Source organism: Prionailurus viverrinus, chromosome D4 (genome assembly GCF_022837055.1).
Source record: "Prionailurus viverrinus isolate Anna chromosome D4, UM_Priviv_1.0, whole genome shotgun sequence".
Lineage (NCBI taxonomy): Eukaryota > Metazoa > Chordata > Mammalia > Carnivora > Felidae > Prionailurus > Prionailurus viverrinus.
In genome coordinates, this window is record NC_062573.1 from 15,133,503 (window position 1) to 15,158,970 (window position 25,468).

At 39.6% G+C, this 25,468-nt stretch overlaps 1 protein-coding gene across 2 annotated transcripts in view; it reads right to left on the reverse strand.

Moving 5' to 3' along the window:
* Positions 1-25,468, reverse strand: part of HSDL2 (hydroxysteroid dehydrogenase like 2) — a 68,958-nt gene that overhangs the window by 27,578 nt on the left and 15,912 nt on the right. For both annotated transcript variants that reach the window (XM_047830819.1, XM_047830818.1), the window contains exons 4-7: positions 22,213-22,327; positions 16,080-16,183; positions 15,292-15,390; positions 3,678-3,872 (exon numbers count right to left, since the gene is read on the reverse strand). In XM_047830819.1, the coding sequence (XP_047686775.1) occupies positions 3,678-3,872; positions 15,292-15,390; positions 16,080-16,183; positions 22,213-22,327 (513 nt within the window). The remainder of the gene's footprint in view (positions 1-3,677; positions 3,873-15,291; positions 15,391-16,079; positions 16,184-22,212; positions 22,328-25,468) is intronic.

Sequence of the window (25,468 nt, forward strand, 5' to 3'; positions counted from 1 at the left end):
ACCATGAGATCATGACCTGAGCTGAAGTCAGAAGCTTAATTGACTGAGCCACCCAGGTGCCCCGATTGTGCACAAAATTTTAAATTTAAGATTAAAAATCAGGGGCGCCTGGGTGGCGCAGTCGGTTAAGCGTCCGACTTCAGCCAGGTCACGATCTCGCAGTCCGTGAGTTCGAGCCCCGCGTCAGGCTCTGGGCTGATGGCTCGGAGCCTGGAGCCTGTTTCCGATTCTGTGTCTCCCTCTCTCTCTGCCCCTCCCCCGCTCTGTCCCAAAAATAAATAAAAAACGTTGAAAAAAAATTTTTAAAGATTAAAAATCATATCAAGTGGGGCGCCTGGGCGGCTCAGTCGGTTAAGCATCCGACTTCAGCTCAGGTGATGATCTCACAGTTCATGAGTTTGAGCCCAACGTCAGGCTCTGTGCTGACAGCTCAGAGCCTGGAGCCTGCTTTAGATTCTGTGTCTTTCTCTCTCTCTGCCCCTTCCCCTGCTCTCTCTCTCTCTCTCTCTCTCTCTCTCTCTCTCTCTCAAAACTAAATAAACATTAAAAAAAAGAGTACATTAAAAAATTTTTTTGTGTGCACAGTGACACTGTGCCTTTCAAACCTAAAGTGATAATTACATTGTACCAGGACCCAGGACACCTCAATCTGGTTCAGGTTCTGCCACTTATTAGCTGACTGCTCCTAGGCAAAGACTAAGCTCTTTAAGCCTGTTTTCCTACTGTAAATATTAACTACTGAATACTACAATTGTATCATATGTCAGGCACTGTGACACACACATTATACACATTATTGCACTTAGTTCTTACAAAAATCCTGCATGGAAGCTATTATTCCCCTAATTTTACCAATAAGGTAAAATAAGTGAAGCTCAGAGAAAGTGGGTGATATGCCTAAAGTCACACAGCTAGTGAGCAGCTGAACTGGAATCTGAACCCGGGTTTCTTCTCTCAAACTCCATGCTTTTAATCCCTAAACAATACTGCTTCTCTCACAGGATTGCTGTGAAGATTAAATAGATAATGTATATAAAACTGCCTTGTAAGGGTACTTGGGGGGCTCAGTCAGTTAAGTGTCTTGATTTTGGTTCAGGTCATGATCTTGTGAGATTTAGCCTGACATTGGGCTCTGTGCTAACAGCATGGAGCCCACTGGGGAGTCTCTCCCTCTCTGCCCCTCTGCTGCTCACAGGTACTCTCTCTCTCAAAATAAATAAATAGGGGTGCCTGGGTGGCTCAGTTGGTTAAGCATCAGACTTTGGCTCAGGTTATGATCTTGCAGTTTGTGAATTTGAGCCCCACGTTGGGCTTTCTGCTTTCAGTGCAGAGCCCGCCTCAGATTCTCTGTCTCCCTCCACCCCCACCTCTCCCACGCTTGTGTTCTCGGTCTCTCTCAAAAACAAATAAACATTAAAAAAATTGTTTTTAAAAATTAAAACTAAATAAATAAACTTTAAAAAATGGCTTTGTTAAACTGTAAAGAGTTATTTAATTCAGTTCAAACCGAAGAGACAGGGATGACGTGGAAGCTCAACCTACTGAATAATATTTAAAATACACTTTATTTGGGGTGCCTGGGTGGCGCAGTCGGTTAAGCGTCCGACTTCAGCCAGGTCACAATCTCACGGTCGGTGAGTTCGAGCCCCGCGTCGGGCTCTGGGCTGATGGCTCAGAGCCTGGAGCCTGTTTCCGATTCTGTGTCTCCCTCTCTCTCTGCCCCTCCCCCGTTCATGCTCTGTCTCTCTCTGTCCCAAAAATAAATAAACGTTGAAAAAAAAATTTTTTTTTAAAATAAAATACACTTTATTTTTATCTTTTAATGTTTTATTTATTCTTGAGAGAGAGAGAGAGAGACAGAGCGTGAGCGAGGGAGAGGCATGGCGAGAAAGGGACACAGAATCCAAAGCAGACTCCAGGCTCTGAGCTGTCAGCACAGAGCCCAACGCGGGGCTCGAACTCACGAGTCGTGAGATGGTGACCTGAGCCGAAGTCAGACACTTAACAGACTGAGCCACCCAGGTGTCCCTATTTAAAATACACTTTAGCACAAGTAAAATAGACCCCTCGCTTATGGCTATGTTGAATATTATTTAAAATTTTTTAACGTTTATTCAGTTTTGAGAGACAGAGCACAAGCGGGGGAGGGGCAGAGAGAGGAGACAGAATCTGAAGCAGGCTCCAGGCTCCGAGCTGGCAGCACAGAGCCCAACACGGGGCTTGAACTCACAAACCATGAGACCATGACCTGAGCCAAAGTCAGCTGCTTAACTGACTGAGCTACCTAGTCACCCCTATATTGTCTATTATTTAACATATATTATGTTTTAGGGGTACCTGGGTGGCTCAGTTGGTAGAACATTCAATATCAGCTCACGTTATGATCTCAGAGATTGTGAGTTTGAGCCCCACATTGGGGTTGCAGCTCTCAGTGCACAGACTGCTTCAGATCTTCTGTTCCCCTCTCTCTGTCCCTCCCCAACTTGTACTCTCACTCCCAAAAGTAAATAAAACATCAAAACATATATATAATATTTTATACATACAGTCAGAATTCATTTTCACCACCAGCATCTACAATTTTGGAAAGAATGATCTTTGAAAAAGGGGGCCTTGAGAACTTCTCAAATCATACCCTTGTACCAAGGACAGATTGTGTTTACTCATCTTCACCATCTATCAGTGAGTTACTCTAAGAGACTGCACTTAAGAGACAAACATTTGGGGGAGTCTGGGGAGCTCAGCTGATTAAGTGTCTGACTTCAGCTCAAGTCATGATCTCATGGTTTATGGGTTTCAGGCCCTTGTCCGTGCTGGCAGTGCAAAGCCTGCTTGGGATTCTGTCTTCCTCTCTCTCCCTCTGTCTCTTTTTTAATTTAGAGAGAGAGGGAGAGAGACAAATATTTGGAAAGAGTCCATATATTTTTTTAAGTGTTTGAGAGAGAGAACAGGGGAAGGGCAGAGAGAGGGAGAGACAGAATCCCAAGCAGGCTCCACGTGGTCAGCACAGAGCCTGACACGGGGCTCAATCCCACTAACCGTGAGACCATGACCTGAGCCAAAATCAAGTCCGACACTTAACTGACTGAGCCACCCAGGGTTTTGTAAAAAACTCACTCCTGTATCATCTGTTTCCACGTCCTTGAACAAAGTCTTTCCTCTGATTTTAAGGCCAACTTTAAAAACCAATTTTCATTTTTGGTTTCTTTCAAGATTTGGAAATGGCTAATAGCTGATATGCCTTCCATATCTGCATATCATTTAAAAAGCCCTCAACTCACTTCTATTTTTCCTTTCTCTCTTTTAAGTCCTACCCTTCATCAGGAGGACAGCTTTTAAAAGAACATATTAATTTTATAATGACACAAACGTGCACACAAAACAGAGGTGTGCTCCTTGCAGGAAATGCAGAAACAGACATCACTACTTTTAAAAACTGTAAGCACTGGGGCGCCTGGGTGGCTCAGTCGGTTGGGTGGCCGACTTCACCTCGGGTCATGATCTCACGCTCCGTGGGTTCGAGCCCCGCGTCGGGCTCTGTGCTGACAGCTCGGAGCCTGGAGCCTGCTTCGGATTCTGTGTCTCCCTCTCTCTGACCCTCCCCTGTTCATGCTCTGTCTCTCTCTGTCTCAAAAATAAATAAATGTTAAAAAAAAAACAAAAACTGTAAGCATTACCTGGTTTAATTGCATAGACGTCAAAATTTTTTACTCCTTCTTCTCTTAAGATGTTTTCATCAATAATAAAGTTTCCTGTAAAACTTTTTGGCTTTTTAAAAATGGAATAGGCAGCATCTGCAATAATATCAACTTTTCTACACTGGCTTTCAATACCGGATCCTCCCAGCATGTCCATAGCAGCAGTGTGGATGGCTGTGGAGAGAGCAAATACACACACAGAGAACTCCAGATCAAATAATGGGGCTCTGGAAGTAACAAACCAGACAGCTGATCTCTTTACTTCTCAGATGATGAAAATAAGGTCCAGAGAGCTTAACGGATTTGCCGAATGTTCTACTGACATAACCGGGTGGAAAACACATGTTCCTTACTCTTCACAATGCTGCCTCATACAATAGAATGGGTTCCTGAGACTCAGCAAAATTCAATTGGACTTCTGATTTAGAATGCTCAAGAATTTGCACAGGATTCCTGAAAGTTGAGAAAGCCAGGAGGGTATAACAGAAAAAGCACTGAGCAGTAAGTCAGGTGAGTGGGATTTTTAGGCCAACTATGCCAGGATTTTTGGCAAGTCACTTTAACATCTCTGGGCCTGTTTCCTGACTCTACAATAAGAAGCTCCTTTCCTAAGTTTATTATCTCGCCCCTCTATTAAAATACAGATATTTTGTTTCTGTCATTCATCAGGGTATTCCTCGTGGCTAAAACAATGACAAATGCGTTATTAGCACTCAATAAATACTAGTTGGATTTTTGGTGGTCCCTTTTAAGTTCAGATACTTTCTTTAATACAGGAAATACTAGAAAATAGAGAAGCAAAAGGAAGAACTTAAAAATTATCTATAATTCCCCTAGCCAGAAATAATTACTATTAATATTTGCATACAGAGGCACCTGGGTGGCTCAACAGGTTAAGTATCAGACTTTGGCTCAGGTCATGATCTCATGGTTTGCGGGTTCAAGCCCCGCTGTCAGGCTGACAGCTCAGAGCCTGAAGCCTGCTTCAGATTCTGTGTCTCCCTCTCTCTCTGTACCTCCCCCACGTGTGTACTCTCTCTCTCTCAAAAATAAACATTTAAAAATTTTTTTTAAATTCGCATACAATTTTTACTATTTTAGCTGCATATAATTTTTAAATTCTGTGTTTACGAAGTAACTTGAAACTCTACCATTAATAGTACACTATTAATTATACATTGTCAAAATTGTGAACAGTAACTTATCTCAATTTACTTACATTATCTTAGCTTATATTTAAAGCAATGAAAGTCAATTTGTTTAAATGTACTTTAGGTTTCAGGGTTTCTAGTAATTCAGATAAGGTTCTCTCCATACCATTGCCGAACCATTATTTTAAATTAATACACACTGGAAGAACTTACATAAGTCAGTCCATAAGATAAAAACTTTGTAGCTTTTAATAGCCACTGACCCCTTTACATTCATTCAACATATAGTTATCGAGCAATAAGTCAGGCATTACTGTAGGGATTGGGGACAAATGCGTTGATAAAATAGACAAAAGTTCCTACCTTCATGGTGATTACTTTTTAGCATACACCTTTACTACTAAGACAACACAATCAACTTGGGGAATTTCCAAAAGCACAGAGTTAGGAAATATATCCTGTTCCTATCTTGTAAGTATGGTTTCTTACTAGGAAGAATTTTTTACTTAACCAATAGCTCAAGAGCTCTGGTCTTGCTCTTGGTGTGACACTTCATTAATAAAAAATAACAGCTAATATTTATTAAATGTGGCCTACGCTGGGCATGCTGCTACAGACTTCACATACATTATCTGAATGAATTCTGTGAGGTCCGTACTGTTATTCCAATTTTACAGATGAGAGCACTCATGCACAGAGGAGTTAAGATTACAGGAGCTAGAGTTCAAACATCTGACAGCTTGATTTCAGAGCCAGGATCTTAACCATCAAGAGACTAAAGGGTCATACTTTGTAAACCAACATGCTTAGAGTTGGTTTACACCATTCTCACTCCCATAAACCATAGAATTTTATTTTTTTAGAGAGAGAGTGTGTGCAAGCAGGGTAGAGGGACAGAGGGAGGGGGGAGAGAGAGAGAGAGAGAGAGAGAGAGAGAGAGAGAGAGAGAGAATCCTAAGCACGCTCCATGATCAGTGCAGAGCCCGATGTGAGGCTCAATCCCATGACCCTGGGATCATGACCTGAGCTAAAATCAAGAGTCAGATGCTCAACCAACTGAGCCACCCATGTGCCCCAAACTGTAGAATTTTTCTAAAAATATTTCAGGGCGCCTGGGTGGCTCAGTCGGTTAAGCGTCCGACTTCGGCTCAGGTCACGATCTCATGGTTCGTGAGTTCGAGCCCTGCGTCGGGCTCTGTGCTGACAGCTCAGAGCCTGGAGCCTGCTTCGGATTCTGTGTCTCCCTCTCTCTGTGCCCCTCCCCTGTTCATGCTCTGTCTCTCTCTGTCTCAAAAATAAATAAAAAACATTAAAAAAAATTTTTTTAATAAAAAAATAAAAATAAAAATATTTCAATATAGGGGTGTCTGGCTGGCTCTATCTGGAAACCACACGACTTTTGATCTTTAGGTCATGAGTTCAAGCCTCATGTTGGGTGCAGAGATAATGTAAAAATAAATAATTTTTTTCAATACGGTGCACCTTAAGTCTATATGCATATGTATATACTCTAGTCTCAATGTAGACTATATGAATGGTATAAGAATTCTTAAAAGCTTTAATTAAGAGTATGTCATAGATGTATACGTGTGTTGTGTGTGTTCATATGTATAGACACACACACCACATAAGAACAGTGAATGATTTCTCCAAGCAACCTATCTTTACTTCAGTAATCTTTCTAAGGAAGATACAAAGGCACATACACTCACAATCAGGAAATAAGCCAGAGTTATTCTCAGCAAAGGTTTTGCAATGTCGTAGGCTAACCTAATAGGTCATAAAACTGACAACAATAGAAATAGGTTAACAATAGGATACAACAAATGAAATTCACTGATGATTCCTGGGAAAGAAAAAAAGCACAAGTTTTAACGAAAGCTGATATGCCTTGGATTACAAGAATCCTAAAGGTGAGCCTAAAACTTAAGTATTATTAAGGAATAATTAAAAAAATATCTAATAGCTTCCAATTGATACTCCATTTAAAACACACAGTAACAAGTCTTCGTATCAACCAAAGATTTCCTTTCACATAAACATATAGAGTACATATCAGACTTAAAATATCAGCATTGCCTTTGACTCCTTCTCTGGAAAGAAAGTTTGTCTCACCTCTGAAACACCTGCTAGCCACCACACACACACACATATTCTTTGGGTACTCACTGAACCAAAGATACCACTGATTATAAAGTGTTCCGCTAAGAAACAAACCACCTGCCAATAACCTATTGTACATCATTAATAGTAAGAGCAGCCTGATATCAGAGACGTAAAAACATGAAAACACGGGCATCTCAGAATCAATGAAATATATATAAACTGCTATTTAAACAAGTTAGTAAGCAAGCCCCTTAAAAAACAAGGAAACTAGTTTCAGTTTCTAGGACCAGAGAGGCCAGCTGCCACTTTATTACCCTGACCTCCGTGGTTAGCGGAGTTACCACGCCTGTATGTAGCGTGGTCCAGGTGGCAGAGGCCTGCAGCTGCTCTGTGATACATCTGTTATCTTCCACTCGGCTGCCAGTACCAAGATCGGTGGCTGGATGCCCAGACTCCTCACCCCAGCCCACATGCAATCCTTCCCAAAGTGGACCTCCCTCTTCCACCACACTTGTTCTGACCAGCCAAGAGGTCAGAGGCAGCAGGCATTTTGAATGGCAGCTCTTCTCCCTCCTGCTTTCCCCACCCTCCACTTCAACAGAAACTATGAACTAAGTCTTGTAAAAAAACAAACTTCTGAAGGTGACCTAGTTGGGGCTTGAGATCCTCATGTTGTTCAACCACTCAGGGCTATTCTCTGATCCCTTCTCTGGATGTGTTGAATTCAGTGGGGTGAAAAGTTCTAAACCCAGAAAGGGGGATTGTAGCCGGTTCAGAGAAGAAACACTGAGCCAGAGAGGACAAAGAGTGGACCAGGACACAGTTTAGATTGTAGACAATGTATGTTACACTGTATCTCTTCCATTAAGTGTCATAAATCTCCTTTTCCTTGAAGGGAATAATGCTGGGAGATTACTTCTGGTTCCAGCAAGCATAGAGAGCCGCTCTACACAATCTAGGAAGAGAAACCATGTTTTTGAAATAGAGGCCTCACCAACAGCCAGGAGCCTGGACACCCTCTCGAATCCATTTTTATTGCCTCAGTTATGAATAATGCAACATCCTAGCTAGCTTTCCAGCCTCCTCTCTCCATAATCTTACAAGCCATCCTACATTCAGATGCCAAATTAAACTTCTTAAACCTCATCAGCAACCACATCACTCTACTGCTCCTATATTCCCTCTGCTCTCCTGCTTCTCAAATTCTAAAGTGGCTCTCTATTGAATACAAGTTAGAATTCAAGCCCCTAAATTTGGCAATCAAGACCTGGGGCTGAGCTCAAGCTCCTCCCCCCACCACCTCACACCTACCCAACAATCAAGACAACTGCCCAAGTCCAGTGGGAAATAAAAAGCTCAGAGCCTATCACATATACACCATTATCAAATTCCTTGACAGTTCCACCAAACACACGGTATTTTCCCATACCATGGCCTTGGTTGTTCCCTCTGCTAGGAATGCCTTGCCCAATGTTCCTTCTTGCTAATTCCAACATCCCCCTGAGGTCCTATTCCAATCGATTACTTCTATTAGAACACCTCTTTTCCTGACCTTTAAACGTGAGCTACATGGCCCTCCTGCTCTCTTTCAAAAGTATCCTGTACACAATCCCATCATGCCACATATCACAAGGTACATGACTGTAAATTCAACTTACTGTGCCATCAAGTCTAGGCTAAAAAAAATAATACCAATGGTTCTAAGTTGTCTGGTAAAACTTCTAAAATGAACATCTCAGACCTAAAACAAAGATGTTGGCAGTGAGCTGATTTCTCTTGCCAATCCTGGTGGCGACCTCCACATTCTCTGTCATGCAGTATTCTGTTTGGAGCTAGGCAGAAGGTAATCATACTGTACATTCATTAACTCATCAAATATTTACTGAATGTTTACCATGACTACAGTAAAATGAGCAAAGCAGATTCTGTCTCTACCTTCTAGAAACTTTCATCCTAGCAAGAAAGACATTAAACAACTAAGTTATAAAATCAAGAGTTTAGGGGTGCCTGGGTGGCTCAGTTGATTAACTGTCCGACTTTGGTTCAGGTCATGATCTTGCAGTTTGTGAGTTCGAACCCCACATCGGGTTCTGTGCTGACAGCTCAGAGCTTGGAGCCTGTTCAGATTCTGTGTCTCCCTCTCTCTCTCTGCACCTCTGCTGTGTGTGCTCTCCCTCTCTCAAAAATAAATAAATAAATATTTAAAAATTTTTTAAAATAACATCAAGAGTTTAATTACAAATGTTGTTAAGTGATGTGAAGGAGATGTACAGACTACTAAATCCAGTGGTCGGTCCCCATCTTATAACAACTGCTAGCAGCATTTAACATAATGAATCTCTCCCCTTCTTCCCTTAAAACACTTTCTTCAATTGGCTTCCAGGATATCACACTCTTTCATTTTCTTCCTACCTTTCTCTCCTATATGGTTCTTCTCCTTCCTAATCTCTGAATGCTGCAATGGCTAATGGTCCTTTCTCTTCTTATGTAGCATTTACATTTGATAGCCCACAAATTGCTATCTCCAATTGCTGGACCTCTCTCCTGACACCCACACTTACAAATCCAACCATCTACTGACCATCTCCATATGGATGCATGAGCACAATGCCCCCAGATGAATTCCTAACCTTGCTCCCTAACCTGCCCCATCTGCAGCTTTCCCTGTCTGTTGGTTCCACCTTCAAAATAGGGGCACCTGGATGGCTCAGTCGGTTGAGCATCCGACTTCAGCTCAGGTCATGATCTCACGGTTTGTGAATTCGAGCCCTGTGTCAGAGCCTGGAACCTGCTTCAGATTCTGTGTCTCCCTCTCTCTGCCCATATCCCACTCATGCTCTGTTTCTCTCTCAAAAATAAATAAACATTAAAAAATAAAAATAAAAAAATACAGCAGGATGTGACCACTCTCCATCGCCTTTACTGCTATCACCCCAGTCACAGCTACCAACATGTATACTGCAGTAGTCTCTGAACTGGTCTCCCTGTTTCTCCCTTTACCCAAGAATCTATTCTTTAGATCCTTTAAAAAATTCAGGTATGATCAGGTCCCTCTCTACTCAAAGCCCTGCAAAAGCTGCCCATTTCACTCAGAGTAAAAACTCAAGTCTTGGCAAGGACCTACAACATCTGATCCCCATTTCCTTATGGACACGATCTCATTTTCGACTGCTCTCCCCTCACTCTGGCCACACTGGCCTTCTCTCTGCTCTTCCATCATGCCAGGCATGCTCACCTCTTAGGACCTTTCCCCTGGCTATTTCCTCTGCCTTCAATGCTTCTCTCAGGTACCCTGTAGCTAACACATTCCTGGGGCTAACTCCAGCACCCTCTTCAAGTCTATGCTCAAACGTCACCTTCTTGAAAAATATAAACCCTTCTACTCTATTTAAAATTGCAATCTACCCTCCCAACATCTGAGACTCCCAATCCCCCTTACTTTGTTCTATTTTTTTACATAGCATTATCACCTTCTAGCATGCTATATACTTGACTCTTCTTTATGTTAACTGTCTATTGTATCTCTCCCAATTAAACTGCAAGTTCCAAAAGGACAGAGCTTCTTGTCTGTTTTGTTCTCTGATGTGTCTTAAACAACTCAAACAGAGCTTGGACATAACGGGTATCCAAAAATTATCTGTTGTACAAATAAAATCTAAAATTCTTAGAGTCAGACTAGGCTTTTTCTAACTTTGTTACCCTATGATTCCAAAGACCTAAAGGTGAGCAGAGTAGAGGGGTGAAGGGAAGGACAGAGTTTAGACAATGGTACCCTAAACAGTAAACTCCAAGAGTAAGGCCTGTTATCACAGGCATCTTCATTCCCCTTAATGCCTCGTACACAAGTGGACACTTCATAAATCATCTTCAGATGCGTAACGAATAAAGAGTGCAGAGAATTGTACCTGGCATATACACATGTTCAGAAGATGAATGAATAGAAAATGACAAGTAACAGGGGCGCCTGGGTGGCTCAGTCGGTTAAGCGTCCGACTTCGGCTCAGGTCACGATCTCGCGGTCCGCGAGTTCGAGCCCCGCGTCGGGCTCTGGGCTGACGGCTCGGAGCCTGGAGCCTGATTCCGATTCTGTGTCTCCCTCTCTCTCTGCCCCTCCCCTGTTCATGCTCTGTCTCTCTCTGTCTCAAAAATAAATAAACGTTAAAAAAAAAAAAAAAAATTTAAGAAAATGACAAGTAACATAATAGAGGTACAAAAAAGGGAAAATACGACATTAGGACTTTGTTATCAGAGAGACCCCTTTCTAATTAACTGCCTGACCCTCACTATCTACCAATAACAGCAACGACTGAAGTGAGGGGAGGCTGAGAAAGGATGAGAGAAGGAAAAGAAGGTGAAAAAGAAAAGCACCACAAAGTGTGAGCTTTTAAAGTTCTTCAGTGTGATCCACAATAAGTAACACTTTTTATCTACATGACTAGCAATACATAATACATACATATACACACACTCACACACATATTCATTCAAATATGAAACAGTACCGACTAACTACCTGCAATATTTTCTTTTTTATTTCATTAGAAGTAAAACAAAACAATGAAATTCTGGCTGCTACCTTCTAACTCAATTTTACAAGCCACGAAATTGATTTCATGATTCACCAATGAGTCCTGACATGCAGTTTGAAAAATGCTATAGAAGCACTCTTTCACTCTCACCTTTTGCCTCACTGCAAAGAATATCACTCTCCAGAAAAATCTTAAAAGAACTGTATCTGCTTCAGAAACATCAGGGAAATTAAGAAGCAACGAAACACGGTTCCGATCCCACAGTGGGCCAGGGAAGAAAGGAATCTCGGTCAAACAGAAGAAAGGAATTTTTAAAAATTGATTCTTGGAGCCCTCAGAAGAAAAGCAAGGTGGTAACTATAGAGGTGCTTGCAACAGCTAAATTTTCCTAGAAATTGTATCAGCAACACGCCCTCGGGCCCCATACATTCTCACCTACAGCCCCATTTCCTGAGCTTCAACACCACAGGCCATTGGCCCTTCCACTACTTCTTGATGCTGAGGAAATCCCTTCACTCAGCAGATGGGAATAAAGATAAAAAGAAATCTCCCAATTGTCCTTAAGCTAGAACTCTGGGTATGTTTCACAGGTTACATGTGGCAATTCAGTTCAAAAGTACCGCTAGGGCTGCAATACTTTGCAAAAATGCTGGATTAAATGTGCTTTTCATGGTCAACTCTTACCAAACTAGTCATCTATTAGGTGAAAGGTCAAAGAAGTAGGCACAGTACCCTGGCACAAGGTCTGCCACATGGTAACTGTCCAACAGATATTTGTTGAGCAATAAATGAATACACAAAATAATTTCAGAAGGAAGAAGAATAGGAATAAACAATATAAAGGTCCTTAGAGAATAAAGAAACATGTTAAAAGACACAATGGGAGGGGTACCCAGGTGGTTCAGTCGGTTGAACGTCTGACTTCAGCTCAGGTCATGCTCTCACGGTTCATGGGTTCAGACCCTGCGTTGGACTCCTGCTATCAGGGCAAAGTTGGCTTGGGATCCTCTGTCTCCCCCCACTGCCTCTCTGCCCCTCCCCAGCTCACGTGCTCACATGCATTCTCTCTCTCTCTCTCTCTCTCTCTCTCTCTCTCTCTCAAAATTAAATTTAAAAAATTAAAAAAAAAAAAAAGACACAGTGGGAAGAATCAGGAAAATACAGGATTTTGGAAATTCTATAAATGACCTGGTTTTTCAAGAAATCAGTGACGAGGAAAAAAAATTAAGTGTAACTACTAAAAATGAAAAATATCACACAAATGTAATGTGTTAACTTTTTTTTTTTTTTTTTTTTAGAGAGAAAGGGCAAGCGGGGGAGAGGGGCAAAAGGAGAAAGGGAGAGAGGGAAAGAGGGGGAGAGGGAGAGAAAAAGAATCTTAAACAGGCTCCACGCTCAGTGCAGAGCCTGATGCAGGGCTTGGTCCCACAATCATGGGATCATGTTCTGAGCTGACATTAAGAGTCGGACACTCGGGGCGCCTGGGTGGCGCAGTCGGTTAAGCGTCCGACTTCAGCCAGGTCACGATCTCGCGGTCTGTGAGTTCGAGCCCCGCGTCAGGCTCTGGGCTGATGGCTCCGAGCCTGGAGCCTGTTTCCGATTCTGTGTCTCCCTCTCTCTCGGCCCCTCCCCCGTTCATGCTCTGTCTCTCTCTGTCCCAAAAATAAAAATAAACATTGAAAAAAAAAATTTAAAAAAAAAAAAAAAAAAAAAAGAGTCGGACACTCAACTGACTGAGCCACCTGGGTGCCCCTATGTGAAACCTGTTTATATCCTGATGTGAATAAACCAACTGCAGAGAAAGTACCTGAGACACCTGGATAGAGCTAGAGAGTATAAAACTAAAGTGATATAAGTCAGTCAGAGAAAAGACAAATACCACAGGATCTCACTCATATGTGGAATTTAAGAAACAAAACAAATGACCAAAGGAGAAAGAAAAGAGAAGAGACAAATCAAGAAACAGACTCTTAACTATGGAGAACTAATGGTCACCAGAAATGAGGTAGGGGGGGAGACAGGTGAAACAGGGGAAGGGGATTAAGAGTACACTTATGGTAATGAACACTGAGTAATGTATGGAATTGCTGAATCACTATATTGTACACCTGAAACTAATATAACTATGTAACTGTACGGGAATTAAAATTAAAAATTAATTAAAAGAAAAGGTAGGTAGTTATCTGTAACTTTAAGATCCTAAGGCATTTCCATACCCTAGCCCCAAAAAGAAAATATAATTTTTAAAAAGCATACCATCTAGTATTGTGGCTGCCACAAGATGAGACTGTCAGAATACTTTTCCCTCCCCAATCTTCCAATGCTTATATAGCCCTTCAGAATTCAATTACTTTCATATTTCATCCTTTCCCGACTTCTAAGCTTTAAAAAGACAGTTTAGTGCTTTTGCCCAGAGACTAATCTTAAAGTTTTCTCTTATGCATGTCTTCTATACCAAGAGTTCTTATTTGATACCCTATATTTCATATTCTTGGTCATTCTATCACACCTCATTTACATTTAACCATCCGCATTACAGGGTTTTTTGCTTGCCATTATTTCCTCTCCATTCCATTTCCCTCTGTGTTGAAAAGTCTTGACTATGACTGATTTGCTGTTTGGTTAACAGCACTTCTAGATTTTTCTCAAATGTGATATCCTTGCATGCTCCTATATCTTCCCCTTGTCAATAAATGTTATCTTGACTGGGTCCCTTCCTATCAGTAATCCACGATGTTATTCCACTGCCTTCTAGTATTGATGCAATCTTTTTCCTTTGTAAGTAACATATTTTGCCTGAAAGCTTGCAAGATTTTCTTTTTATCCTTGAAATTCAGAGATTCTCCCAGATGTCTATACCACCACCCCCCCCACCCCCCCATAAATTCAGCCTCCCACTTGGTAAACCTTTCAACTGACACATTTAAGTCTTTGGCTAAAGGGAATTGTTTTCTTTTTCTTTTTTTTAAATTGTATGTATGTATGTATTTATTTAATCTCTATACCCAACATGGGGCTTGAACTCATGACCCTGAGATCAGGAGTCAGATGCTCTTCTGACTGAGCCAACCAGGCACCCATTTTCTATTTTTAGTTAAATTATTGTTTTTCCTCTATTTGTTTTCTCCTTCTGGGGCTCCTGATATTTACATGGGAAGTCCCGTGAGTCTATTTTCTTTTTCTTCAGAGTGTTTTTGCTCTGCATTTTGAGATACCTCTTACACTTCAATGTCCAAGCTACTTACTCAGGTGTTAACAATGACAACTCAATCCTTCAACTAGTTTTTTTTTTTTAATTCAAAACACAATCTCTGTGTAGATCCAGAAAGCATTTTTATGCTATAATTCAATCTCCTAAGTAGCTGTTGCATTTAGTTTCTTTTTTTTTTTTTTTAAGTAAACTATGACTAACGTGGATCTTGAACTTAGAACCCTGAAAAAAAAAAAAAAAAAGAACCCTGAGATAAAGAGTCACATGCTCTACTGATTGAGCCATGACCTTGGGATCATGACCTGAGCCAAAACCAAGAGTTGGGACACTGAACTGACTGAGCCACCCGGGTGCCCCTCTCTTTAATGAAACTCTTCAAGTGTCCCAATGTTCGATGTCTCTAGCATAGTAACTGGCTTTAAAGTCAGTCATGTAGTCCAAGTCAAAGGTAGAAGGTGACTGAAAAGAGCCTTGTATGTATAATAAAAAGTTTAACTTGTTTGCCACCTCAACCTACCCACCCAAGATGCATCTCAAAACTGTCAAGGACAATAAATGAAAATCTAATAAATGGATATATTTTTTTAAGTACATACCTGTTTTAGGCCATAATGCATTGACTGCAATTTCACCCTTAAATTCTTCTGCCATTCCAAGCACACACATAGACATACCATACTTAGCAATGGTGTAAGCTGAAAGAAACCACAAAGAATAGGATTTAATTAATGGACTAATTTGTGAGTATAACCAATTTCTTTCTATGGCTATACTGCCAGTGAAACAAGAACAAAAAGTTGCAAACCTGTTTAATCTAGTCAATTAAAACTGAACTTCTTTCAGTTTTACTGGGAGTTTCTATTCCAATTGCCTGTCCAAATTTTAGTAAATTATGTACAAAAAAGGACTAAGTATCTGATGCAACTATATTAAAGGAAGCACCTATACATAATTCTTATAGGTTAGCATACACACCTCAAATCATTAATTTGCTGCCAAAGTGAAAGTACTTCATAGCTTTTAACCAACTTTATTGAAGAATAAGTTATATACAAAAAACACACCTACTGAGACTGGAGGGAGCTTTCTGGAATGATGGAAATCCATATCCCAATTTGGCTACTGGTTATGCAAGTGTATACACATTTGTCAAAACTCATCAAACTGAGCCATTAAGATCTGTGCATTTTATTGAATGTAAACTATACCTCAACGTTTTAAATTACAGATAAAAGATGAAGAATCTACTTTCCAAAGTGCTACCAATATTGCACAGAAACTTTAATGTTGAATGCCATGTACAAATTTTGATCACATCATAGATACACTGACTTAATACAAAGCAAATTAACCAAACAAACCATCCCCTCAACCAACCACCTACCACAGTGCTGTTTGAACCACAATGGATTTAGGTTCAGTGGTGGACTGAGATTGAGGATATGGGCAATTTTACTCTTTTTCAAATAAGGAATACATGCTTTAGATCTGAAAGCAAAAGAAAACACAAGTCAACAGCTTTCTAACAACTTACCCACTTTTAAAAATTATATATTTAAATTTTTTTAAATTTATTCTTAAGACAGAAAGAGAGAGAGAGACAGAACATGAGCAGGGGAAGGACAGAGAGGGAGACAGAATCGGAAGCAGGCTCCAGGCTCTGAGCTGTTAGCACAGAGCCCAATGTGGGGCTTGAACCCATGGACCACGAGATCATGACCTGTGCTGAAGTTGGATGCTTAACCAATTGAGCTACCCAGGTGCCCCTAAAATTATATTTTAAACTACTTCTACAAAGCAACTAATGTAGTGATGTAGTGTAATGTAGTGATGTAATGATGTAATGTAAGTAATGTAGTGTACTTTTTGTTTGTTTTCACTTTTCTAGAACAAAGACAGGAAAAGCAGTAATTTTCAATCTTTGAAGTTTTGCTTACTAGCCTAACATGATCTGCTTGATGAAAATAATCAAATCCTTGGTACATTAGCCTTAAATCCAACTGAGGCTACCCTCAACTACATCCTTCCAATTCTCCCTCCCCAACACACACACACACACACACACACACACACACACACACACACACACTTTTCGGTAAGTTAATGTATTTGTCAGCCAGCACAGGCAGCACTGTAGTAGAGAACATGGTACGCAAGTCAGACAGACCTGGGTTCGTACCCTCTTTCTGCCTCTTCATTGTGTGATCTTAGGCAAAATATATTCTAACTCACAGTTCATTTGTAAATGCTGGTAACACCTACTACCATCGACGACTGACCAAAGGATTAAAATGAGATGATAAATATGAGGTACTTAAAACAGTGCACAGGGGCGCCTGGGTGGTTCAATCGGTTGAGTATCTGACTTCAGCTCAGGTCATGATCTCATAGTTCATGAGTTCGAGCCCCCCCATCAGGCTCTGTGCTCACAGCTCAGAGCCTGGAGTTGCTTCAGATTCTGTGTCTGCCTCTCTCTCTGCCCTTCCCCCACTCACGCTCTCTCTCTCTCAAAAATAAATATTAAAAAACATTAAAAAAAAAAAACAGTGCATAACTAACCATGAAATAAACAACTATTATTACTATTACATATGCTAACTTATTTCATCCTAGTAGGTGTTGGTATTCCTGCTACACTGGAAGTGTAGTTTAATAACAAAACTCCCAATACATTCCCAAATTTAATTTGTACCAATATGCAATGCAATATACTTCTGGGAGCAATATTTAGTTTTTATATATTTTTTAAAAAATGTTCAAAAAGATTCAATATTTTAAATTTATTAAGCTATAACATACTATATGTAGATTAATAGTTGTATAGCTTTTAGTTTTGTATCACATTCAATAATCTCTAGGATTTTGAATTAGTTCATTCTTCTCATTAGTTTTATGAACATGTACAACATTCTCATTACCTGTTTTCAAGCCTACATCTTTTCTTTTTTTTTTTTTTTTAATTTTTTTTTCAATGTTTTTTATTTATTTTTGGGACAGAGAGAAACAGAGCATGAACAGGGGAGGGGCAGAGAGAGAGGGAGACACAGCATCGGAAACAGGCTCCAGGCTCCGAGCCATCAGCCCAGAGCCTGACGCGGGGCTCGAACTCACGGACCGCGAGATCGTGACCTGGCTGAAGTCGGACGCTTAACCGACTGCGCCACCCAGGCGCCCCAAGCCTACATCTTTTCAAGCCTAGAAACCAAATACAATCCATATCACCAAAGGGTTTTTTTATACACATTGTTTTCCCTTTCCAAAGGTGCTTTACTTTTGTGGGGGTGAGTTGGGGAGGGGCAAACAATATTACAGCTAATACTCGTTAAAACAGTGAAGATGCACCTCAAAAATCTCAAGAGGAAAAAAACTCCAATCTATTCTAGGCAATAAGACCATGACCACATTGTACACTCAAAAAGTAAAGAACTCATTTCATTTACATTATACACAAGAGCTTCTCCTTTGATCTATTAGACAAAACCTTTCCACCTGCACTTTGCCTACCTGGCCCTCAGCATTACTGACCCTAAATCAGCTGCAGTTTTAACAGTAATAAGCCCTATCTTACATATTAAAAACTATTAGTGCCATGCTTAGGTACTAATATTTCAGCTTAATAAAATAGTTAAGCTTACTGAAAACTTACTGTGTGCTAGGCACTGCACTTACCACTCTTACACGAATTATTTTACCTAATTAGGGTTATGAGCTCAAATGCCTATAGGGTATTTGAGTAAATGAATAAAGTAAGCTGGGTACAGGAAAAATCAACCGTTCAGAAATACTACAATTAAACTTTATTACTGAATTTCTATAAGCATTTAACATGATACCAACACATATAACACCTGAGGTTAAATATTTCATTGAAACTTAAAAATATAAATTAAGGGTCTGCCTTCTATCCCCTCTCTGCCTTCCAACCCTGTTTCTCTAAACCTTTACAACACAAGTCACAGGCCACAGGGTCCTGCATGCCAGGGATCAGGAAACACTTTTAGATCCTTGCTGAAACTTCCAAACAGGTGAGTTCTTTGGGCCTTGCCCCCCACTCTCTCCCTCAAAATGATCCTCAGGCTTGCCTGAGAAAACAATCTATACCTTCCCTCCATGAATAAATGGGTGTCACAAAATAAAAAATAAAACAAAATAAAATGGAAATATTTCATTATCAAATTTCTCTTTTTCACCTTCCACAGAGGACCAAAAACCTGACACCTTTTCTCTGGTCCAAAGGCCAATGTCAAGTCTTTCATTCAGCATTGCAATATGCCTTTAACTGGAAAAATATTTAGTTTTATTTTAAAAATAGCTGTTCCAGGGGCGTCTGTCTGGCTCAGTCAGTAGAGCATGTGACCCTTGAACTCAGGGTTGTGAGTTCAAGCCCCATGCTGGGCATGGAGCCTACTTCAAACAAAAATAAAAATTAAAAATTAAATAAAAAAAACAGCTGTTCCTAAATGGAGGAACTTTCAACAATAAATAGAATCTTTATTTTAAAAAAGGGTTTATATTTTAGGGTATCTATTCCTGAGATATTTGTAGATCTGCTATTTCAATGTACTCATATTTAGTTTTGAGTACCTTAGTGCCATATGGCTTACACGTTCCATTTGTGGTTCTTCAACTACACAAGTAGTATTCATTGAAAAAGGTAGCTGAACAAGGTTAGTTCACTATCTTATAGTTTGAAAACTGGTTTTTTTTGTTTTCTTTTGAACTGAACCTTCAAATCTACAATTGCAAGAATGTAGTTTAGGCCATCATTTTCACGTTTAGAAAATGACCATGGTATAGGAAACGGGCCAGATTGCTCTTGCCAAATGTTTTCCAAAGACGTAATTTCACAAGGAATGATCAATGACAATCAAACATTTGTGTTTACATAAGTCATAATATCAACTGAAAAAACTGTCTTTGATCCAATCTTTCTATAGGAATTGAGTTGGGAATTTTATCATGGGTGGTAAAAAGTTGATTTCTGGGATGCCTGGGTGGCTCAGTCGGTTAAGCATCCAACTTTGGCTCAGGACATGATCTCACAGTTCGTGACTTCAAGCCCTGCATCATCCTCTGTGCTGACAGCTGGGAGCCTGGAGCCTGCTTCTGATTCTGTGTCTCCCTCGCTTTCTGCCCCTCCCCCACTCATGCTCTGTCTCTCTCTTTCTGTGTGTGTGTGTCTCTCTCGAAAATAAACATTAAAAAACGTTTAAATAAAAAAAGAGTTGATTTCTTTCAAATTAAAGCCAAAATGTCTTCAACAATACACCATTGCCACATAATCTCATCACAGAGCAGACAATCATGTTTGTAGCTCACATGAGTAAAGCATCTAACTAACTGTGTGGTTGAAACCGTGGAAGTGTATGTGGTTCTTAAAACTCATAACATAGTCCATTTTTAACTTTTTAGCAAAAGCAATTCCTAATGAATAATACAATGAACAAAATTATCTTTTGCATCTCTGTGAAACATTTCTACATTAGTTTAGTAAGTCTAAAATTAACACTGACCATTCGGGCTTAAAGTTAACAACGACCATCACAATAGCGTTATCTATAGTTATGGTTACTAAAATTTTGACAAATCTATATTAAACTTCCTAAGACGTTTCTCAACACTTAACAAGTCATTTCCATGCTCATGTCATGGATACTAGTCTAAAAAAATCTTAATCACCTCAAAATTCTCTTGATCCCTTAAATAAATAAAATTTGGTGAGTGGAGTATTTATATCTGTGGCTTCATCGTCTACAATTGAAACTGCCACAAATGATTTAACTTTTCACAAATCGTTTCCTTCTAAGCCTTAATTCAACATGCTGAGCAACAGTATTCCTGGTTAGATTATACTTTCTAAATGCTTTTTAAATGAATGTTTATATTTAATCAAAATTCTTTCACAAAGTTACCATCTGTAAAAGATTTTGATGCCCAGATAATTTCTTCATGTAACATATGACTACATCACAGAGCTGCAATGCTTATTTTAGCTGAAAATAAACACAAATCCTATTGAAATGTTAGTCCTTTTTCTAGTTCATTAAGTTTTTCACCACAATCTCTTCTATATCTTCGCCATAGTTCTTACTAGGATTTGATTCACTACACTTTCCATTCAAGAGAGATAATATCTTGCATATTGAATTTACAGAAATATGTGCCGCATCCACAAAGTAGTAAACTCTAATGCATTTTTTTTCAACATATGGTCCTCCTGGGCATATGTCTCATTTTCCCACTTTAGACAGACACATGGGTATGAGAAATATTTTATTTCCCTCTTTAAGAAAAACAGCAAGGCAAGTACAACAATAAAAATGGCAACCTTTAAGCCTGTCCTCAGCATCCAAAAGACAGCACACTCATGCCATCTACTGAGGCAGCTAATACTCTCACTCAGCTACAGCAGCTCAAGGTTGCCACATGAGTATGTGTGGCCACATTTTCTAATGTTTCAATAAAAAGCCAGAAATCTGGATCTTTGTGTAAATCTAATCTTTTTCATATAGGCAACTAATAAAATTCTCAACTAGCAAAGTAGCTAGTAAAAACAAACTTTTTAAAATGGTCAAGGCCTAGTTTTGCATACCCAACAAAACACATCTGAGAGAAAAGTTCAAGACTATTAACAAACTTTACGTTCAACCCTCACAACGAATCCTGTGATTTTATCATCCCCGTCTTACAAACGAGGAAACAGAATCTGCAAGAAGTTGCTTGCACAAAGTTATGAGATAGCACATCAGAAAGGGTGGGAAGTAGGACTTGAATCCTACTCAAAGGAGTTTAACGCCAAAGCCCAAGGTCCTAACAACCTATTTTGTGTGTACATGTAAGGCAGATACATATGAGACACCTAGAAGGCAGACCAACAAGTTCTATATTGATCTATCCTTGTGTCCACATGAAAAAAAAATGGTAGAACCTCAGGGTAAATAAACAGAAAAAAAAGGAACAAACAAGAGTGGGCTGTCTGACCCATCCAGAACAGATCACGACTACATTTGCTTTCATTCTGTATTTTGTATTGCCCCTGATAATCCCCAAGATAGCATTAGCCTTTGTTACATAAAATGTGATTCACAGACACCTGAAGCTAATAAATATAACACTCTATGTTAACTATACTGGAATTAAAATTAAAAATTTAATAAAAATGAAAAAAAATGTGAGTCTTAACAGGCTTCTTACTTATATAACTAAAACCTCGGGTTTTTCAGAGGAAGGAAAGGTGATTGCTAGCTTGAATAATCAGAAGACTTGGTATGCATGTATATATTTATTCATGCAAATGTTTGAAAATACTTGGGCTATACTTTAGACTTTATTAGATTCACAGAGAAAAGGAGCTCTGAATAAAACTGTTTAAAATACCATCTACCAGCTTGGAGCACTTTTAGGCCTTTGTAACAAGTGACTAGGTTTTAAATTGTATTGCTGATCTGGTTCAAATCTGTTTACAATTAGTTCTCTGAGAAAACATTGCAATGTTCTCCCCAACAACTCTAACTTACGTCAGATAGGTGCCTCTGGTGTTGACATTCATCATCAAATCCACTCTCTTCATAGGCGTTTCCAATGTGTTGGTCAAGCTAATGGCACTGGCATTATTCACCAAAATATCAATTCCTGTTTTCAAATAATCAACTTCCTATTAATGCAATTTAAACTTTGTAACAAAAAGAAATAACATTTACACTATATAGTTGAACCCTAAGTTGGTTCACAAATACTTCTTTTAGATAATATGACTGACCAATACGCCAATGCAAGACTCAATAGCTGTGTTAAAACACCCAAGTATTTTCACCGGCACAATGGAGATAGCCAATAGCCAGAGCTTCGCGTGAAACTGTAAGAAGGCTTAGTCCTCAGTGATTTGTGGCTTTCATTCTTATTTGTTCTCTTACCTCCTGGTCTTCCCTCCTTGCCTCCAGGAACCTTAGGTTAACTTCCTTAAAGTTCTCCCTTCTCTCTAGCATCTTTCCAAGGCCTGTCCTCCTTCCAAGCTCACTGACCTCCCTCCTAAGACCCTCACTTAAATAAAAGAGGTCCTTCCTGGTCTTGAGAACTGGGAAAAGAAAAAAGACCTAGAGTGAATTTTCAATTCTAGGTAAATCATCAAAGTATATCAAATTTGTTTTAATAATTCATACACAAAATAAAATTAATTTAGAATAACAGTTATTTATGTATATTCTGTCCAGTTCCTCTATATGTAACATATTTTGTTTATAAGTTTAATTATAAGTTTTAGTTAAATAATGTTAAATGAAAATGGTAAAATACAGAAGTATCTTAAACCTTCTCTGTTTCTACATGATTCATAGTTCTTTTTAAAGGACACTTAATATTCCATCAAATAGAATATCATAACTTCTACTGCTGGGGTTATACTGTTGCAATAAACATTATTTGTTATCCTCTTAACTTTCCTATGCTCCTCTCTCACAATATGTGGATAATGGCTTAAATAAGTCTATCATACTCACTAAAACATTTTTGTCTTAAGCACCCTTTCTTCATATATAGTAACACTATAACATTTTGATCACATCCTCATTCCCCAATTTCTACATCTTTTTGTATACAGTTTGTGTTGCTAATGTTTTCTTAAAATGTGTCCTTAGAATAACTTTAGACTCAACTACATTACATTTTATACCTTCATTATAACAAAACTCAAACTCAAGTAAATCACCTGGATATCTGAGACAAGTACCAGGCCCTGTGACTACCAACTTTCTAGAAGGAACATAATGATGGCTGCCTTCACAAAGAGTAAAGACCTGTGAAAAAAAGTTTTTTCTTTTTTTTTATTAATGTTTTATTTTTTTTGAGAGAGAGAGGAAGAGAGAGAGAGACAGCACCAGCAGGTGAGGGGCAGTGAGAGAGGGAGACACAGAATTTGAAGTAGGCTCCAGGCTCTGAGCTGTCAGCACAGAGTCCAACATGGGCCTCGAACCCATGAACCAGGAGATCATGACCTGAACTGAAGTAGAACGCTTAACCGAGGCACCCAGGCACCCTTAATTTTTTTTTTTAATTTTTATTTTTGAGAGAGAGAGACAGAGCACGAACAGGGAAAGGGCAGAGAGAAAGGGAGACACAGAATCCGAAGCAGGCTCCAGGCTCTGAGCTGTCAGGGCAGAGCCTGACACGGGGCTCGAACTCATGGACCATGAGATCATGACCTGAGCCGACAGAAGCTTAACCAACTGAGCCACCCAGGCATTCCCCTATGAAAAGAATTTTTAAATATAGGATATGCTTCTCATTCCACAAAGCTATGAGCTACTCAACCACATCAAAGATAATCATGGAGTGGCTATTCTATATAAGGCTAGGGCCTAAGAGGCAAGAAAGATGATACTCACTAAAGAAGCAGCCAGGTGGGAGCAAAGAAAAATGAGTGTACATCTGAGTGAAACACTGGACTGAGGAGTATATACACCACTTGCATAGAATTACCCTCTTCAGAGAGATGAAGGTAGCAGGGGTTAACCAGTCAATAGATTCCTTAAGCAAATCCAGACTTTATTGACTTCATCTCTCTCACTATGTGACAACAAATGACAAGTATGTTAGCAGAACAAACATCTGGGCCCACAGGCAAAGAAAGGAAATGAGGAACAAAAATATACTGATGTGGTAAGCTGTATTTGACTTGCCAATGCTAAAGAAAAAAAAATGGCTCCAATCAAGATGTAGGTTAAAATTTCTAAATTCCAAAGGCCCAAATTAAAATGGATTAGGGAACAGTGAAAAATAATACACAAACAGCATATATACGCCAGCTGCAGAAGAAAAAAAGTAGCAGGAAAGAATGTTTCTGTGGTTTATGAAATAGCATAATTTACTCAAGGCTTGGACAACTCAAGGTGAGGGAAAGCAAGGTGTTAGGGAGCACCCTGTGGTAGAGAACCCTGAGGGCACAGGTTTGAAAGCATTATCAACTGCTCAGGACTTTGTTAAAGACAACTCTCCAGCACAGAGAAATATCAGGAAAAGGTAAGGTCTTCCCAACAGGCAGAATTCACAGGCCTACAGAATTCCAAAACAGAAGGCCACAATAGTAGCAACCACAGTATGCAACTAAAACCAAACAAATAAAAACTACAGGCGTGGGATCTTTGTGGAAAAAAAACAAACAAACAAACAAACACGGGGGGGGGGGGGAAGGAGCATCTTAGAGGTCATCTCTTATAAGTGTGGCATCCACCATAATTATGAGAGAGCAGCTGAGTGGTTGAACAGAGCTCCCTCTTTTTTTTTTTTTTTTTTTTTTGAAAGAGAGAGAGAAGGAGAGAGAGAGAATCCCATGAGGGGTAGAGAGCAAGAGAGAAGTGGGGCTCGTGTTCACCTGAGACGGGGCTGGAGCTCACCCGAGATTATGACCTGAGCCGAAGTCAGATGCTTAACCAACTGAGCCAACCAGGTGGCCCAAAAGGGTTCCCTCTTAATTGTGCATTGTTATGGCAGGAAAGCAGAAGCTGATAGTTAAAAGGAAAGCAAAAAAATTTAAATACATCAAAGTGGATACTAAGGAGGAAGGAAGGAAAACTTAAGACTTCAAAACAGAGATAACTCCACTGCCAATCTATAAATTTATCAAAAAGATAAAAGTGTTTCAGACACCTCTCTCAATAAAAAGTAGCAAAATATACTGGGAGATTTTTTTCTTCCTCAAAGGTATGGAAAACACATCCTCTTAAGTGAAAATTTCTACCAACAGGGTTTAAGTTTAGGGACACAAATGCCAGATCAATA